Source organism: Oncorhynchus kisutch, linkage group LG19 (genome assembly GCF_002021735.2).
Source record: "Oncorhynchus kisutch isolate 150728-3 linkage group LG19, Okis_V2, whole genome shotgun sequence".
In the NCBI taxonomy this organism is placed as follows: Eukaryota; Metazoa; Chordata; class Actinopteri; order Salmoniformes; family Salmonidae; genus Oncorhynchus; species Oncorhynchus kisutch.
Window position 1 is genome coordinate 43,832,269 of NC_034192.2, and position 19,190 is coordinate 43,851,458.

Here is a 19,190-nt window from a genome sequence, read left to right on the forward strand (position 1 = left end):
AATAACCGTTTTGATAGCGGTACGTTTTCCTCAGCCCGAGTAAGACATTATGTTCAATGTGACAGAGGTTCCTCCCATCCCAATGTCTACATCCCCCTCTGTGTTTCCCCTTTTTGTGAGTGTGATACCTCCAATCCATCCACAGACAATGGCATTTTGTTCCTCTGTTTTGTCCTCCTGTCGACCCGCATTCCCATATCGCTGAGCAACGATAGCGCACACTAAAAGGAGAGGAGTTCCTTCTCCGCCTTTTAAATGTCTCCGGCTATTGTGTGGCACTTGCAAATGAAAATGTAAGGTCTCGCACGCATCGCATTTGTCCTGATTTATTTAAGTGATAGCATATGGTCGCTGCTATTTATGTGTCGTTGGGTCACAAATTAACCGCAGGTTCACTTTTATTAAATAGCCATTAAGATACTGTAAATCACGGATTCCATGCACTTGTGATATTTGTTTTCAGATGGTGCTTAATTTCAAGTGGGAGATCATATTTTGACTTGTTAGCATCATAATGCCGAAAGTGTAATGCGTAATTTTACTTCAGCCACTTCGAATCTTATTTAATTTAGTTACGGCCTATTTGAAAACGTGTGTGTAGCCTATAGGCCTGTTTGTGTGTATAGGCCGGTGTGTGTGTGCCTGTGGGTGTGTCTTACAAATGTAGTGAGCGAGGACGGGCTTAACATTCTCTAATCAAAATATCAAAGGTTTTAACTCTGACATTTAATTCCGCCCAACAGATTTGGAAACCAGTTGATAGAATAAAGGGAGACGTTGAAAATATAAAAGAGGGCGTTTCAGTGGTTGGTGGACTATGGTGGACTATAGGCCGGTCGAATAAAGAGCCGTTTGAATGAGAGAAACGGATGGCAAAAGCTATAATTCTATTTGCCTCGGCAAAATATCAGAAAGGACTTCTCGCTTCTTTGTCAGCTATTAGATTAATTCCTAGAGATGGCTTCTTTTGCGGTGCCAGACGCGTGGAGGGAGGCCGGTGAACCAGTTGGTCTTTGGTTTCAATAATCAAATTAACCATTTGGTAGGCTACAACTTTAGTCACAACTCTCGTGTAGAATGAAAAAGAAAGAGAAACCATTTACATAAAAGGGTCTAGGTTGTGTCAAGAAAGAATTAACTTTTTATTGTCGTTCATCATTGAATGGGTAACGCGTAAAGAACAGAGGGAAAGACACTGAAACGCTTCAGCAATTTTGGAGAAAAAAATAATCGATTGCATAGGACTTTATTAGCATAACATCTTCAATGTTATGTTATACCCGTTTTTGTTGTTCAATGCACCTTTCATCTCCTGTTTTGAACTTCAGAAAGAAATGCATGAGCCTACTTTCTTTTCTAGAGACACCAACAAAGGGTCAAACGGTAGTTATTTGACTTTTTGTTGCTAAGTCTTTCTGACTCCTTTGTCCGTTTATTTCAAGGAATTAAATATCTATTTTGGCCGATGTCTTCATTTAATTTTCAAGAGACAAATACATTGAATGATTGTCAATTTTAGGGTTAGACTATCTTATAGGGGCTCTTTTGAGTTGACTAACCCAATATATATGTGCAACATGTCAATTTATTTTTTATAGCCTCACAGCGAACATCCATTTAAATTGATGCGGAAAATATAATTGTGCCTAGACAGACACATTTTGATACACTCCCGTTAGATACTATTTCAGTGGAAGAAAAATAAACATTGCGCAACAAATAAAATGTTGCTACAAAGCATATTTTTTTTAGAAAGGCAAGAATGCGTTTTGAGAAATAGTGTGTGGACTTAACATAAACGTCGACATGCAGGCTCTTGATCCAATGATAGAACAACAGGATCGGGTAAACACCTTACCAATTACAAATTAGCCTAATATCAGCCTAAAAGGTCCGATGACTTGCTCACGACTTAGTTACTTTCATTAGAAATAAGCTATTGGCTAAATGAAGAGAATAATTAATGCAATAAAACGAATTACACCCCACCCCCTCCCTCCAGATAAAACCTATTCTGTGGCTTTACCTTACGGAATTGAAATAATATATCATAATTGTTCTATAGGAATATCCTATACCCATCCATTATCTCCTATAGAAATAGCCTATATCCAATCATGTGCATTTAAAACATGTAACATTACAGGCCTACCATTCTGGTTTTCATTTAGACTGCTTTCATTTAGTTTGTTGAGACAACAAGAGACATTAACGTCGGCAGGGTTAGGATTAGGGTTGGACGGTGGCAGGGCAAAATAACAACAATAGCCCAATAATAGTAGTAACAATAATAATAATTTTAAAAAAATACAATCCACCCTTCTGTAATAATGTTACATCATGCGTAATGATCCGCACTTCAAGCCAAGAAAGAGTGCAAAGGCAAAAAGAGAGAGGGAATACTATCAGAAATTCTGCCTAAGGTATACTGTTGGTTAAAAGGCTTAAAAGCTTGGGGAAAATTGGATCAGGGAGAATCGTCACCCAACTTTCATTATTTCCAAGTGGTGTGATTGAATTAAAGAGCAAGACCGTGGTTAGAGAGGAGGGTGGATGGCGCGCGGGGAGGGGGGAGGGGGGGGGGGGGGTCTTGGCGCATAATGGTGTGGTATTAAATTCTAATTAGAGATGCAGGGGATCAATGATAGGGAGGTTGGACAGTGCGGGCCCCCAGTGCCAGCCCAATAGACTGATGAGTTATTGTCATGTAAAAGCGCTAGCAATAAGACCAAACGCTTTGCCATTGTCCAAGAGGAAAGAGCCAAGTTTATTATGAGGACTATATGCTCTAGAGACCTGAGGCTAGGCGGCTCTTAGAGGGCTTTTCATAAAACAGGGCGAAGCTCCTATAAAGGAGGCCAGTTTTGGAGCAGGCGCCGAGCAGTGCACATCTACCCACGGTCTAGCCTCTTTCCAAAACAGTCAAATCCAAGCAAGTCAATTCTCCCCATCTCATCTCGCGTCATTATCATTGTTTTTGTAATCAAATTTGAAGTTTCGATTTTTTTTCCCCTTGGAAGTGCTGCTTTCTTTATCCACTGAGCCTTTTCAAATGTATAAAATGGAGTATTCTTACCTAAATTCCTCTGCCTACGAATCATGTATGGCCGGGATGGACACATCGAGCTTGGCATCAGCCTATGCGGACTTCAGCTCGTGCAGTCAAGCCAGTGGGTTTCAGTACAATCCGATCAGGACCACGTTTGGGGCTACCTCCGGCTGCCCGTCTCTTACGCCGGGTTCTTGCAGTCTGGGGACACTGCGGGACCACCAAAGCAGCCCATACGCCGCAGGTAAGCAACCGCCAACTTTATTCACCACTCCCTGGTCTCTACCCGGGTATATAGGACGCCTTGATTGCATTTGAAAATGGAAATGTGTTTAGTATTTACCAAACGAAATTTGCTTACACAAATGAAAGAATTTATCACGTTAGAAGCGATTGCAGGCAAGCGGTAATTCAGTTATGGGGTTACACTATCCCAGTCACACCCAAACCGCCAACAACATTATCTTAAGCTGCCAAAATGATAGGCATAATTTATTTACCTTGCGATGAGATATAAAGCTTCAAATAATTAGATAACCAAAGATCTAAGCTCATTATTGACACATAATTGGAGTTACAGTAGCAACAACCGGTACGGATGGCAACATTATGACACGTTTCCAAACTTGAACCCCAATATCAAAGCAAAGATTTGTTTATCATTACAGTTAACCACATTACAGTACATCACTGGTCTCATTTTAACACTAATCCACAAGTATTCTAACATATTATAGAATTTAATAACATAACTCGATTTCCAACATAATCATTCTTAATTCGGATAGATTTTTATCTGACAACTTTGTTAATATTACTCTACAGCTATTGCCATTGCAAATACGTTTAACGTTTACATTTTATTCCCACAGTTCCTTACAAACTCTTTACGGATCATGGCGGACTGAACGAGAAAAGAAAGCAGAGGCGCATTCGGACCACTTTTACCAGCGCACAGCTCAAGGAGCTGGAGAGGGTTTTTGCTGAGACCCACTATCCAGATATCTACACACGTGAAGAGCTGGCGCTCAAAATCGATTTGACTGAAGCCAGAGTGCAGGTAGGCTATGCTATCACCTCGTCAAAGTGTACCGTCTTTTCCAAACTCGAGTCATTAAGAACAAGGTTCCCTACTATTATTGGGGGGTTTCAAAACATTTATATGGTTTAAAAATACTTTCACCAACATTAGGCCCATACAGAACTCATATGCTTACACTGTTGTTTGATTATGTGTGAATAATTGTTGAGAGTTGAGAGAGTTGTTTTCCGACGATCAATGTCTAATATTGACAGCATGACTAGTTTCAGTCATTTACACATACAGTAGGACTATTTAGTCTAATGAACCCGTTTTTCGTTTTCTAGGTGTGGTTCCAAAACCGACGCGCCAAATTCCGTAAGCAAGAGCGCGCGGCCGCTGCTGCGGCTGCCGCTGCCAAGAACGGTTCCGGGAAGAAGTCGGACTCTAGGGAAGAAGACAGTAAAGAGGCCAAATCTACCGACCCTGACAGCACGGGAGGACCGGGGCCCAACTCTGTCCCAACCTCTAACTGCGGTGGGCCCAGTCCAACCGGTGGCCAGGTCAACGTTTCCAGCGGAAACGGACAAGTGGACCAAGTGAAGACGTCGGTGGCTCCCGGCATGTGTGGAAACACACCGAGTCAAGGCTGGGCTTCTGCACCAGGTACCATCACCTCAATCCCGGACTCATTGGGTGGACCGTTCGCCAGCGTACTGTCCTCTTTGCAAAGACAGAACGGAGCCAAAGCTACATTAGTAAAGACCAGCATGTTCTAATACAGCGGAGACCCACTGACAAAATCAAACAGGTGACTGAGTGTTGAGTCGTGAAATGAGGGATGTTACAAGAAAGACTGAAGGACACTGATAGGCCTATCATAACCGCAGTTGTAAAAAGATGAAGATGACTACTTTGATTTTTTTTGCCTCAGTCCTTCCTTTTCGGTTATCGTCCAGTATTATGGTCATTCTGCACTTATAGCAAGTAACCACAAACTGCTGTGAGTCATAAGCAGTGTCCCATCATACGACCAGATGTCATCAAAATGTCAGACACTGTACAACTGCTTGTTTTGTTTAAGTAGCCAACATTCTGATTTGACTGAAGATCTTCGATATATGGAATGTCTCTGTTGATTATCGAACGAGAGACTATTTTGTTAATTTCCTGATGCAACTTGCTAAGTGTAAGTAGCCTATACACCACTGTTTCAGGGCTCGTGAAGAATTTCGTTTATTTCAATTGTTGACATCAAATGAACACCCTTATTTCTTCAAAAAAGGCACAAAGTACAAAAGTTCACTGTTGACAGGAATATGTAATTGTATTGTGAGTCTTTCTACAGCTGTGTTTTTGTGGCTCAATTGTATAGTGTTAATATGTATTATTGTATCTATCCTATAGTTGACCATAGGCCATACTCCCCAGTCCCTTTAGAATCACGAAGTCTTTTTGACGTTTTACAAAGTTACCACTGGCGAATTTATTTTGGGTAAAAAAAGGGAATGTATGCAAACAGTGTTATTTCACTATTATTTGCATGTCTTTTTTGTCCGATTTTATAATAATTTCCCCCCATTTTGTGAGCATAATGTAACACGTTTTGTCCAGGATTTGAAAGTTATTTATATGTAGGTAATGAATGCTTATATTTAAGGAAATATTTCTACATGTGCACATAGTTTTCCAGGTGTACCATTGAAATGGTTGTTGATAAAAATAATCAAAGTTGTTTGTCATGTTTTTCTTTGTTGATCTTTAGATAAAAAGGTACAAACAGGCTAAGCTACCATTCTGCATGCATTAGATGTAAAACGGTTAACCAAATTCGCACAAATTACTATTCTCTTCTGATTCCCCAATCCATGTCAGATTTGGTTCTCAGAAATGTATCACATTGTTTAAAAGCTATTGTCATGGATTCTATAATGTATTACTATGTACCTCTATTATACAAGTCACCTACACTGAGAGAGACCTTTTTGGAGAATTTACTTCAGCACCATGGATAGCGTCTTGCGACAGAACGCAGGCTATGGGATCAGGGTTACTTTCACAAAGGGCTGACTGTTCAGCAGTAATACCTTCGAAACAGTCGTGGTTAGCCTTTCCCATTCTCTGTCTGCCTTTAGCTGGCTAAATCCAGAAAAAAATACTGACCTTTTTGCTTTCATCCTCGTCGCAGCAAAAAGGCATAGGGCCGAATTGAGCCGAGTTGACTACATGCAGGTGCCCCACATTATTTCATTATCTTTTAACTACAGAAAGACACGGACAAGCTCATTCATTCATTTGTTACATTTTATTTATAAACATACAGTATGCTATAAAGCCAATGCATTTGAACATCACATTTATCTTTCTTCGGGTAATGTTCAGGTGAATATTACAATAAATACAGAACTTAGACGTAAAGTATCATTCCCAAACTATTCATCCAGCTAAGACGGTATCGATATTTCTGACACAAAGACGCCCCCCTGCAGAGTATCAGCTGAGATGTATTAATTTCCTAAGTAAAAGTAAAAAGACAATCAGACCTGAAGCCTAAAAATATGGTAGGACTATATCAGAAAAATAAACTCAGACGAAACAGGGAAAGTTGTAAGCTACAAGTTGAGAATGGATCATATGTCTGACAGAGTAGGCTATGGATTTATTTCAAGATAGCATTTGAACATACATTATATCCACCACCGGTAACCTATGGAGCGATTTCAGTGCCAACAGACATTTGATTTGAATTCCGTTATTTTGAATTTGTAATGCATGAATTGAATCGCTGAATTCATAAATGTAACTTATGGTAAGTATTGCATTCATTGTCTGTGAATCAAGTTTACAAACCATCATTTCAAGTTAATCAAAGTTTCATTTATTCAACTTCAGCTCTCTAAATTCAGATTCAAAACCTGAGACAACATCCTGGTACTTTGCCAACCAGGAAGGTAGAGAACAGATAATCAAATGCTCACTCTGTAAAACATAAACTTCATGCAGTTTCTGAAGCCAATGTGACATGTTGAATTTATTTCCTTCCTATTAATTTAGCGCCAACTTTTGAACCGTCTTGGCTATGAGCTATTACGACCCAATTCCTGAAAGCAAAGACTCTGGAGCCTTCTGTTCCCTTCTATGATGACAACAATCGGAGTTAGAAGAGTGTCACAAAAAACACAATTTGGCCCACATAAGAATATAGTTGAATAGTCCTGTCATAGCCCTTCTAAGGATAGCCTTTCCACTCCCTATTAAATCTTGCTCTTGTGACTGAGTGGGTTTGAACAAGGTCTCCTACATGTCACAAGACTATGTTAGCCCAATTAGCTAAAGCTGAATTCAACGATTACAAATTCAAAAGTATTACAATCAAATTCAAAATCCTAATATAAATTCGAAATTATGAAATTCAAATACAATATCTGTTGGCACTGAAATTGCTCCATAGTAACCTATAATTTCACAATTGACGTTCAAACTGCTGGCACTGGTCTTTAGCAGCCAAATGTTAATCAAGTGCACCTGGTGGTAAGAACATTTTAGCCATAATTTCACAACGCAACAAGTATGCTTAATTTATATTTTTGTTGTTGAAAATGGGTTTCTATTGCTGACCAAAATCGTCATCACTGTCAACAGGGCATAGAGAGGCCTATATAGAGTTATTATAATGTCAAAACATTCAGATACACAAAATACAAAAATCAATGGTCATCCTATTTTTTGTTGGGAAAGGCTGCTATTAAATATGTCAACCATATATCCTAGATATATTTTAGATTCTGTTTAGAAACTGGAAAGACACTGCAAATCATGAAAAAACAAGGTTTGGTAAACTGTGACATGAGTAAAAAAATAAAGGGGAATATCAACAAAACAAATTGGTGGGGTGATTTTAAGCTCTCTGCAGTTTCTCCTGCATTTTGGACAAAAATCTCCCATCCTACCCTATCACACTTAAAGGAAAACTCCACCCAAAAACGAAACTTTGGCATTTGTTTCATTAGTCTATTGTTGATATAGTCTCAAAATGTTTTGCTTGTTAGCAAATAAGTTTTAAAAGACATGTAACATACACAATACAGAAATAATCCCTATACGATGCCTATTGCTGATTTCTGTATTTTAAGTGATATTCTTGATCATGTTTTTTTTGTCAATAATCAAGTTGAGACTATATCATCAATGGACTAATGAAATAAATACCAAAAGACAGTTTTTGGGTGGAGTTTTCCTTTAAGTAGACACCATCTTTGGGTTCCCTTCCCTTGAGTGTGCAATCACCTGTTTACCTAAGGCACGTTTCATGACATTCCAAGCCTGAAATTCCTAAAGAGAACCGGTTAAGAGTTTACGGAATGGTTTAGTACAGTAGCATGAATCCATGACGGTTGTTTACCTCCACAATCAGTTTACATGCATCAGTTCGCGTTATTGCTTTAAAATCAAGTACATCTAACTTTGTGAGCGGACATTTTTTTTGAGCAAAGAAAGAGAGAAAAGGATAACGTTGTCAGGCCGACGTGCAAAGTTACTGTAATGTATGTAGGCCTATAGCCTAGTGACAGCACAGTATTTTTTTGTATCCAGTAGGCTACTAAAGCAATACGCAAGAAATAAACGATAAGACAGTGTTGGAGCTGCCTGGAAAGAAGATAGTTAGCTAAACGATTTCGTTTTCAGAATTTAAACCAGAGTTTGGGTTAATTGTGGTTTAAGTGAAAATCGGGAGGAACAAAGCAGGCTTTTCTAAGCCTTTAGTTGACCACCGAGAAAAACTCCTACAGATCTCAAATTGGCAAAATGGAATACACTTCTATTACTTGAAACTTTTATTGGAAATCATGACAACCTTCTCTAGCAACCAAATTAGAGACTAATAAGGCCTATCTAACAACCTGGATACCAGAGAATAATTCAATTCAAATAAAGGGTATACTTTACAAACAAATATTTTGTCTAAGTGCCAAATTTGTTGGTTGGACTTCATTGCATTAGTGTTTATGAGTTTCCTATACTGTTTTGAAGTGGAGGAGGCTGTTATACTGTATACACCATATTTACAGTATCAGAACTCAGATTCAAAATGTCCACCATCCTCTAGAGAGCTTGTGGGTGCATATGGATACGAGGAAGTGAGAACCTCTGAGCTGTGATCATACAGAGCCAATAGAATCAATAGGCTGACTATGATCAGTCGGACTAATATTCTATGTACACACAACTTTCCAATGTCAGGCATTAAATGGACCATTTCAATAAACCCGATAGGATGTGATTTGCAGACATTGCGAAAATCCCCACATAGGCATTGACAGACAAGACACATTCCACACATGTTGATTATATGGAGAAGTAGGAAGAAGGGAGACAATTTCTCTGTGTGCTTTCCATTGACCCAACGTTGTCACAATGTGGTTGGCTGGCCGGCTGCTGAAAATAGAGCAACAAAACAATAAGGACAACTGTAAATTCTCTAATAGTTGATTATCATATTTAATGGGATTATGGAAAAATACATGTATTTCTTGAGGCAATTGGGTACACAATAATACTCTTATATCCGTTAAATTAAAACTGTGAAAAGGGCAATGAACTAATCAGTGTGTGATGTAGCTATTTATCATGTGAAAGTGAGGGAGACAAATGTATAGGTGTGTGTGAGAGTGAGTGAGAGAGAATGCAAATGTGTATACGTGTGTGTGCATGCGGGGATGTGATTTTGTGTGACTCACAGCGGGAGCGGATGTAGCACTGGTGGCAGTTGAGGAGGCCGTTCCGGATCCTCACGTCTGTCCCCGTGGTGGTGTCACCCAGCTGTCCCTTACAGACCCCACACTGCAGGGGGAAGAGTGAGAGAGGAGAGAGAGAGAAGGGAGAGGAAGGAGGAAGAAAAGTACACTACATGAACAAAACTATGTGGACACCTGCTCGTAGAACATCTCATTCCAAAATTATGGGCGTTCCAATTCATCCCAAAGGTATTCAATGGGGTTGAGGTCAGGATTCTGTGCATGCCAGTCAAATTCCTCCACACTGATCTCGACAAACCGTTTATGTATGGACCTCGCTTTGTGCACGGGGGAATTGTCATGCTGAAACAGGAAAGCGCTTTCCCCAAACTGTTGCCACAAAGTTAGAAGCACAGAATTGTCTGGAATGTCATTGTATGCTGTAGCGCTAACATTTTGCTTCACTGGAACTAAGGGGCCTAGCCCGAACCATGAAAAACAGCCCCAGACCATTATTCTTCCTCCTCAAACTGTAGAATTGGCACTACGCATTTGTGCATCTGCCAAACCCAGATTTGTCTGTCAGACTGCCAGATGGTGAACCGTGATTCATCACTACAGAGAACTCGTTTTCACTGCTCCGCAGTCCAATGGCAGCGAGCTTTACACCACTCCAGCCGACGCTTGGCATTGTGCATGGCTAACCGAGGCTTGTGTGCGGCTGCTCGGCCATGGAAACCCATTTCATGGAGCTCCCGATGAACAGTTCTTGTGCTGACGTTGTTCCAGAGGCAGTTTGTAACTCGGTAGTGAGTGTTGCAACCGAGGACAGAAGATTTTTTACACGCTTTGCGCTTCAGCACTCAACGGTCCCGTTCTGTGAGCTTGTGTGGCCTACCACCTCGCGGCTGAGCCGTTTTTGCGCCTAAATGTTTCCACTTCGCATTTACAGTTAACCAGGGGAGCTCTAGCAGGGCAGAAATTTGACGAACTGACTTGTTGGAAAGGTGCCATCCTCGGGGAATCCACTAATTTGAAGGGCTGTCCATATACTTTTGTATACATAGTGTAAGACATATGCATGCTTTGTTTGAATACTTTGAAAATGCATAATTCTTTCCTTCCTTCCTTGTAGTAATCACTGATCTGACATTGGTGAGTGTGTTAATCAGAGAGGATTGGAAAGGTTTAAGCATTATGGTAATTCCTTCACCTTGCCTTCTGATTGGTCGGGTGGGAAATCTGCCATATTGCTTAAACCTTAGCCTCTGAGTCCCGAATTACCAGATGTTCTGGTTTTCAGGGGAAATGGAAAGAGAGTCTGTGACACGACTTCCGCTATTGGAAATTAACAAGGCAACACTCCATCTTAACTCCTCCTCCACATTCACTGGATTGGTTGAACAGTGCGGAAGACAACCTCCCTATAGTTTTTTCTTCTTGTCAAGACCAGTACGTAGGGGATCTAGTTTCAGGTGTTACTTTAACCCATGCTACGTTAGGTTACTTAAATCTTATACCAGTGGAGGCTGCTGAGGGGAGGACGGCTCATAATAACGGCTGGAAGGGACTCAAGGAAACCATGTTTTGATACCATTTCACCTATTCCGCTCCAGTCATTACCACAAGCCTGTCCTCCCCAATTAAGGTGTGACCAACCTCCTGTGGCATATACAATCTTTGAAGATCAACAAGGAGTTTCTTGGAGGTTGGGTCTAGGGCTTGGAATTCCATCATCAATTCCATTAGTTACAGTCCTGTAGTTAATAACTGTGGATGGGTGTGGTGTTGTGGTGAAAGGGTTCTGACCCAACGCAGCCTGGTACTAACAGTGGTGGTGTGGTGAAAGGGTTCTGACCCAACGCAGCCTGGTACTAACAGTGGCGGTGTGGTGAAAGGGTTCTGATCTAACGCAGCCAGCTACTAACTGCGGCGTTGTGGTGAAAGGGTTCTGACCTAACGCAGCCTCAAACTAACTGTGGTGGTGTGGTGAAAGGGTTCTGACCTAACGCAGCCTCAAACTAACTGTGGTGGTGTGGTGAAAGGGTTCTGACCTAACGCAGCCTCAAACTAACTGTGGTGGTGTGGTGAAAGGGTTCTGACTTAACACAGTCTGCCTGAGTGACACTGACCTTAAAGCACTGGATGTGGAAGTAAAGGCTGAGGGTCTCAATAATCATGGCTGCCCCTTTTCCCAAAGGGTGACTGCAACTGGAGCACAGCTTCTTACCGCTCACCGACCTGCAGGGGAGAACCCAGTTCAGGCTACAACAGACTGACCACTGAGCAGCACAAACTGAATGACCGCAGTGGCAAATGAAGTATGGTCCAGTGGATATATGGTCCAGTGATAGTGAATGAAGAACTGAGGGATTGATGCTTTTAGATTCCTCAGATTCACATCTAGTACAGTATATTGATCTATACATTTAATACAGTAGTGTGGGATAGAGATATCAGCATTGTCTTCTACAGAGCTGACATGATACTTTTCACAGAGAAGCACAGATCAAACCTTGTACTTTCAGCAAGTTCAATATCCTTCTCAATATAACAGATGACAAAAGCAGCAGTGACTGGCCTCAGGGAGCTGAGTTTGGCACCCTCTGATGGCTGTACCTGTTTGGAGATTGAGGCATGTCGGATGGGCATGTGGTGGGTGAGTTTGATGGACTGGGCCCCATGGATTCAATGGAGCCACACCTGAAGATGAAAAGCAACATGAAGGCCTGCCTAGCAACATGGACATGATTGAAACCTTTAGTATGAATTGGACCAATCAAAACTATATGAGCCGAACAAACAATATTTAAGGTTCTATAGGTGAAAATACAACGTTGCTACCAATTATGTGGACCACACAGTGTGCAATACAGCGGCATTTGACAAATTCCTACTATAAGCTGTAGGTTTACCAATATGGGTTCTTACTCTCTTGAACCACAAATAAGAATCTGTTTTAATTGGTTGAACTATAAAATCAGGGGACTTTTTTTGTAAATTCCTAAATATAACACCTCTGTTGTCATTTCTCTATAAAGCCTCATCTTGACATTGAGGCAATATAGATTACTTACGGGGCCACCAACGGGCCATCTGAGTAAAAGGCATGTCCGTGATGGAAGATGTGGAGAAGCATTAATAACTAAAAGAGAAAGCCCTCTGCATAACATAGTGAATATTGGCTTGTGAATGAAAAAACAAACTCAAACCCACACCCACACATGAACACACCGTTCCCCTCACCCCTAATCTCTTCTCACCCGCACATATGCAGAGCCAGAGGGGTGTCCGGGGTGGCACCGGACACCCCTGACATCTGATTGGCCACCCTGGGTGCCACCAACATTCAATTCGCTACTGGCAGTTTGATGCTGATTGACATCTCATTTCACATCTTGCTGAAAGAAGCATTTTATGTTGACGTTTGGGGGGCGCATTTTTCAAATCGAGGATGAGAGAATATTAACGTTGGTGGCGAGATACAGAAGAATAAGAAGAACGTACAGAAGAGAGAATATTTCCACAGCTCCACAAGCTGTGATTGACGAAAGCCTCATATTTGAAGTAAGTTTTAAAGTTTAGCATCGGGTTTAGATTTCCTAATCAACTTTTACGAAAGTTGAGTCGCTGTGTCAGTCAATGGAGCCAAAGGTCTAACATTAACAGACAGTTAATCAAATAAGAGAGATCGGTTCCTAACATTATGTTTACATATGTGCTAGTAATACACTCATATACAGTGCAGTAAGTTACAGTATACGAATGTTTAGCTAATGTGGGGTAACTAGTAGGCTACAGCTGTCAGTGTTGAGCAAGTTAACATTCAGCAATTTGAAATCCATTAACTCAGATTTTCATACTTGAACTCAAAACTAACAATTATCAATCTGTTAGCGTTACTCAAAAGACTACCACAATTTGCAGATAGTCTGTTTGCTATCGTAAAGGTATAAGAAATGATAGATAGCTAAGTTACTTACCGCAGAGTAGTCCTAGCCATGATCTAACTAGTAGCTTACCGCAGAGTAGTCCTAGCCATGATCTAACTAGTAGCTTACCGCAGAGTAGTCCTAGCCATGATCTAACTAGTAGCTTACCGCAGAGTAGTCCTAGCCATGATCTAACTAGTAGCTTACCGCAGAGTAGTCCTAGCCATGATCTAACTAGTAACTTACCGCAGAGTAGTCCTAGCCATGATCTAACTAGTAGCTTACTGCAGAGTAGTCCTAGCCATGATCTAACTAGGAGCTTACTGCAGAGTAGTCCTGGCCATGATCTAACTAGTAGCTTACTGCAGAGTAGTCCTAGCCATGATCTAACTAGTAGCTTACTGCAGAGTAGTCCTAGCCATGATCTAACTAGTAACTTACTGCAGAGTAGTCCTGGCCATGATCTAACTAGTAGCTTAGGCTGGTAGTTGATTTTAAGATACAGTTGTGATAAAGGGGATTTGTAATTAAGATTGAGATTGGACTACAATGTGGGAAATTGGATGCTTAGATGTAACTATAGACTGTCTTACTTTAGCATAGGTTCAATTAAACATGAAAACAAAAGGGAGAGAGACTTCTGTTCCAAAAGGACCCAATGTTAGGCCAGGCCTATACATTAAACTACACATTTTAGTTAGCAGCTGTTAGCATCTAATCTTGTGGATCCCTTAATTATACATTTCCATAAAGACTTTATTTAACGTGTATTTCAGAAATGTCAAGATCCAGAGAATGCTTCCTGTACAGCCGTGTTTGAAAACATTTCCCAGAACTCAGCATGTTACTAGGAAAAGGGCTGTCAACAGCTCCTGGTATAAGGACAATTCGTGGCTTGAATATTCTGTAAGTCAAGATTCGACTTGTTTCGCCTGTAGGCGTTTCTCTGCCCAATAGACCTGAATCTGCCTTCACATCACAGTCAGGTTTTTTTGTAACTGGAAAAAGGCGCTGTTTAAAGATTCGGGGTTTAAGCTCCATTCGATATGCTTGGAATCATCATAAAAGGGCTATTGACAGCAACTCAATGTTAGACGTCATAAATGAGGACAGGAAAAGTGGAGGAAAATGGTACTTACATTAAAACAATTGCAGATGTGCTCCTATTAACTGCCACTCAAAATATAGTGCAGAGGTCATTAACAAGGGTAATGGTTTGACAATCTTAAAAGAAATAGCAAAGCATGACCCTCTCATAGAGAAAAGGATGAATGCATGTGGCAATGCTAAGTACACAAGCCACCAAATCCAGAACAAAGTTCTTGAGGGCTGAGCTGAGATGGTACAAAGTGAAATAATAAGAGAAGTAAAAGAAAGTGAAGTTTTTAAGTGTAATTGTAGATGAAAAAGAACAAATGTCTTTAGTTGTGAGGTACTATTACAACTGCCATCCACGAAAGCTTTTCACACTTTCAGTCAGCTGAAAGCTTAGATGCAGCAGGTCTCATAAAAATTATGATCTGGCTATTGCCTTGAAAAACATAAATAATCTTGTGGGGCAAGGCTATGACGGTGCATCCGTCATGAGTGGAAAGCATTCTGGTGTGTCTGCACGGATTAAAAACAGTGCAAGAGTTGCATTTTATGTGCACTCTAATGCACATTGTTTGAATTTGGTTCTTGTCAATTATGTAAAATCAGTGCCTGAGGCAGTTAACTGTTTTACTCTCCTGCAGAAGCTTTATAACGTTGTGTCTGGCTCGTACGTTCATCTCAAGTGGCTTGCAGTTCAGAAAGAGCTGTATCCACAGCAGCAGCCCAGAGAACTACAGAGACGGATGTAAGGTGGGCATGCAGATACATGGTATGCCGTAATCTGAGGGACAGGCTTCCAGCAGTTCTGAGAGTGCTACAGGATATCACACTTAAAAATAGTGTTGATAGATTAGTGGAGGCAAGGGGCCTTCTTACTCAGATTTACATTTCATAGGGCTTTTGGTTACCTTTTGTAAAGTGCTCGGTGATGCCAAATGTCTCTGACATGTTCCAATCAAGCGCTCTTAATCTATCAAGGGCTGTGGATCTAGTAGGTGCCCTTACAGACACATTACAGGAAGGGCTGTGGATCTAGTAGGTGCCCTTACAGACACATTACAGGAAGGGCTGTGGATCTAGTAGGTGCCCTTACAGACACATTACAGGAAGGGCTGTGGATCTAGTAGGTGCCCTTACAGACACATTACAGGAAGGGCTGTGGATCTAGTAGGTGCCCTTACAGACACATTACAGGAAGGGCTGTGGATCTAGTAGGTGCCCTTACAGACACATTACAGGAAGGGCTGTGGGTCTAGTAGGTGCCCTTACAGACACATTACAGGAAGGGCTGTGGATCTAGTAGGTGCCCTTACAGACACATTACAGGAAGGGCTGTGGATCTAGTAGGTGCCCTTACAGACACATTACAGGAAGGGCTGTGGATCTAGTAGGTGCCCTTACAGACACATTACAGGAAGGGCTGTGGATCTAGTAGGTGCCCTTACAGACACATTACAGGAAGGGCTGTGGATCTAGTAGGTGCCCTTACAGACACACTACAGGAAGGGCTGTGGATCTAATAGGTGCCCTTACAGACACATTACAGGAAGGGCTGTGGATCTAGTAGGTGCCCTTACAGACACATTACAGGAAGGGCTGTGGATCTAGTAGGTGCCCTTACAGACACATTACAGGACTACAGAAGTGAGGGTTACTATGGAGAACTATGTAGAGGTTGAAGAGATTGCAGAGCACTGCGAAATAAATTGATAAATAGTGTGTCAAAGACAGCCTAAAAACAAGCTTAAGAGCCCACGACTCATTGATGATGAGCACTGTAGGACAGAAAAAGTGACCAAAGTGATGGTGAGCTCTTCCAAAGAGATATCTTTTATCAGGTGCTTGATAGACTCACAGCTGAGCTGCAGAGAAGAATTGCGAGAATGCAAGGGGTTCAGTCTCTCAACCCAAAGACTACATCATTCTTGAATGAGGAGCCTCTGTTTGCCTTTGTTCAGACCTTTGAGTCAGATTTAGAGGACATCAAACCAAGCGGCTTCTTGATAAGAGAGAAAAGTGGAAGGGACAGACCGTCTACTCTCCTCGACTTTGTTGTGTTTCTAGAATCTTTAAAAAAAGAGGCCTTCCATGAGCTTTTTTGACTTTGTAAGATTTCCGTTGTTAAAGCTTCTCAGCTTTAAAACGGATTAAAACCCACCTTAGGACAACAATGGTTGATGACAGGTTAAGTCACCTCAGAATCCTCAGTGTTGAGTCAAGGAGGGCTCGCTCCCTCAACATGGATGAGTTTGCGAAACATTTTGCCAGTTCTCACCAGAACCTCAAAATTATGCTGTTTTTAAATCTACCTAGGATAATTTGGCATTTAGGAGGTCCCTCTGGTCATGATTAAAACCTACACGGTGTACTAGCTAGTACACAGACATTCAAAATGATAAATCCAAAGGGTATCATGTCACACAGATTTAATTTGGTCTTGATTAGGCCAATTCCAAAACTTCTCTTTGCTATTAGTTAACACACACACACACACACACACACGTACACACACACACGTGCATACATACGATACTGTAAGTTTGTAATATTGATTGGCAGCAAAATTATTTTTATTTTTCAAGTCGGTTTCTGCTTGATACCTGGTATGTCAAATTGCATTGTGTACATTTTTGTAAATAAACTATGCAATTTATGTAACACACAAACGCCATCTTATCTCCTTGCTGCTTGAGCTTTATTTCCTTAATTTTTTTGGGATGTGCAACACTTCTGAGAGAGAAATTGAGCTGCAGTTCCGAGGTAGAGACACTGACTAGTCATAGTATATTAAAGAATTCTAGTGAAGTAACCCTTTTGGACCACACTATCTACCACATTGAAGAACTCCGGGTTATGTGAATTATCACTTCTACCTCTAATCAGCAATCATTCATGCTCCTTAGATGCCAGGTTAGGGTTACACACTCATTTTCTGTCATGGTCTATGGACCGCCTGAAGTAGCCTTGGCCACCCAATGTATACAATTCTAGTTCCGACACTGCACATACCTCCTGTCCCGAGAGGGCGCCTGCTGGCTGGGTTTGGTGCAGTCTAGTAAGACCTCTGTATTTTGTTTCTTGTTGGGTGGCTGGGGAACGGCCATGGTGGGTGGTGCTCTCTGACCATTCTGCAAACTCGGTGTCAGCTTGTCTGCCTGACTGCTGTTCTGGCTGATTGAGCTGTTGATGATTGATTGATTAAATGCATAATTAATTTCCATTTCATTAATGGCATTATATAGAAAGTCATTATTCTCATGACCATTGTAGAGTTCAAGGCCACACACACACACTCTCAGACTGACCTGACTGCTGTTTTCAGACTCTCATCTCTGGACGCTGTGCTGATGTCACTACTCCTGTCGTTATCTTGTCCTTTCCATACCACTCTCTCGGTGTTCCCCTGGTGGATGAAGAGAGATGAAGACAGTTTCAAAGGGTTAGTTACAATCACCCTAAAATCCACCAAATCACAAAACCCACTGCTTTACGGCACATTAACTGTGGTCATATTAGCCGTTTAATAAATTAAAAACTGTTAGTTCAATTTCACTTTATTAGTGAAGTCCACGTCCCTACACTGAGTCGAGTGCCTTTTAACGGTGTTGAGATATGCTCAGAGAGAACTTGCAGGGCTCTGCGTAAACAGCTTCGACCCACCGATGAGAAGTACGAGACTGGAAAGTGTACTTCAAACGAGTTGACTGTCAAGAGTGGAAAGGACCGGGAGTAGTCATTGGCCAAGATGGTGTGGTGATATTTGTGAGGCACGGAGACACCATTGTGCATCACTCAAGATTGAGGAAAGTAAATGATCAACAAGATAGAGGGGCTGTTGCTGAGAATCAGCCACCTAATGAAAATGACAAAAAGGACACATTAACAGACACACATCAACCAGATGTCATATCCAATGACATGGACACTGAAACAGGAAATGGAGCAGACACCTTCAACCATGCCACAGGTAATACTGTTGAGCATTCAAATTAGGAAAACATTCAACAGCCACATGTGATAAGACAACATGGTTGTTCCAGTCTGAAAACTGGACACACTTAAATACATGGACAAAGAAAGTAGTATTCCACATACAGAAACAGCCATTAGAGGAGCAGCACTTGAAACAAAGGATGTGTCATTTGACTAAGTAACTGGAGTAAAAATTGAGTGTTTGAGGAAGTCAAAGAAATGCCTCAACAAGGTAGGCGTGTACCCTTAAAGAATCTTTAACTGGAATAGTGCCAAAAGCACATCTAGTGGCTCGAGGAGCTGGCTGCTAAAGAACTCCAAAAGACGTAGTGTGCTAATACGGTTTAGTAAACGTTGTTAAACTGGAACCTTGTTGTTGTGCCATT

The 19,190-nt window shown here is 41.2% G+C and overlaps 2 protein-coding genes across 12 annotated transcripts in view; one reads left to right on the top strand and one right to left on the bottom strand.

Annotated features, from left to right (window-relative positions):
• The first annotated feature begins 2,681 nt into the window (after nucleotides 1-2,681).
• Nucleotides 2,682-5,805, top strand: LOC109864949 (paired mesoderm homeobox protein 2B). Its single transcript, XM_020453045.2, has 3 exons — nucleotides 2,682-3,293; nucleotides 3,922-4,109; nucleotides 4,418-5,805. The coding sequence occupies exons 1-3, from the start codon at nucleotides 3,053-3,055 to the stop codon at nucleotides 4,847-4,849; spliced, it is 861 nt and encodes a 286-aa protein (XP_020308634.1). The 5' UTR covers nucleotides 2,682-3,052; the 3' UTR covers nucleotides 4,850-5,805.
• Nucleotides 5,806-6,356: 551 nt separating this feature from the next.
• The window catches only part of LOC109864863 (LIM and calponin homology domains-containing protein 1), a 148,829-nt gene continuing 135,995 nt past the window's right edge, over nucleotides 6,357-19,190 (bottom strand). For 7 of the 11 annotated variants that reach the window (XM_031797568.1, XM_031797574.1, XM_031797567.1 and 4 more), the window contains 6 exons: nucleotides 18,138-18,235; nucleotides 17,842-18,012; nucleotides 12,425-12,508; nucleotides 11,938-12,046; nucleotides 9,809-9,911; nucleotides 6,357-9,506 (listed from right to left, as the gene is read on the bottom strand). In XM_031797568.1, the coding sequence (XP_031653428.1) occupies nucleotides 9,481-9,506; nucleotides 9,809-9,911; nucleotides 11,938-12,046; nucleotides 12,425-12,508; nucleotides 17,842-18,012; nucleotides 18,138-18,235 (591 nt within the window). In that variant the 3' untranslated portion in view covers nucleotides 6,357-9,480. The remainder of the gene's footprint in view (nucleotides 9,507-9,808; nucleotides 9,912-11,937; nucleotides 12,047-12,424; nucleotides 12,509-17,841; nucleotides 18,013-18,137; nucleotides 18,236-19,190) is intronic. The other 4 variants (XM_031797569.1, XM_031797572.1, XM_031797576.1 and 1 more) reach the window with 4 other exon arrangements.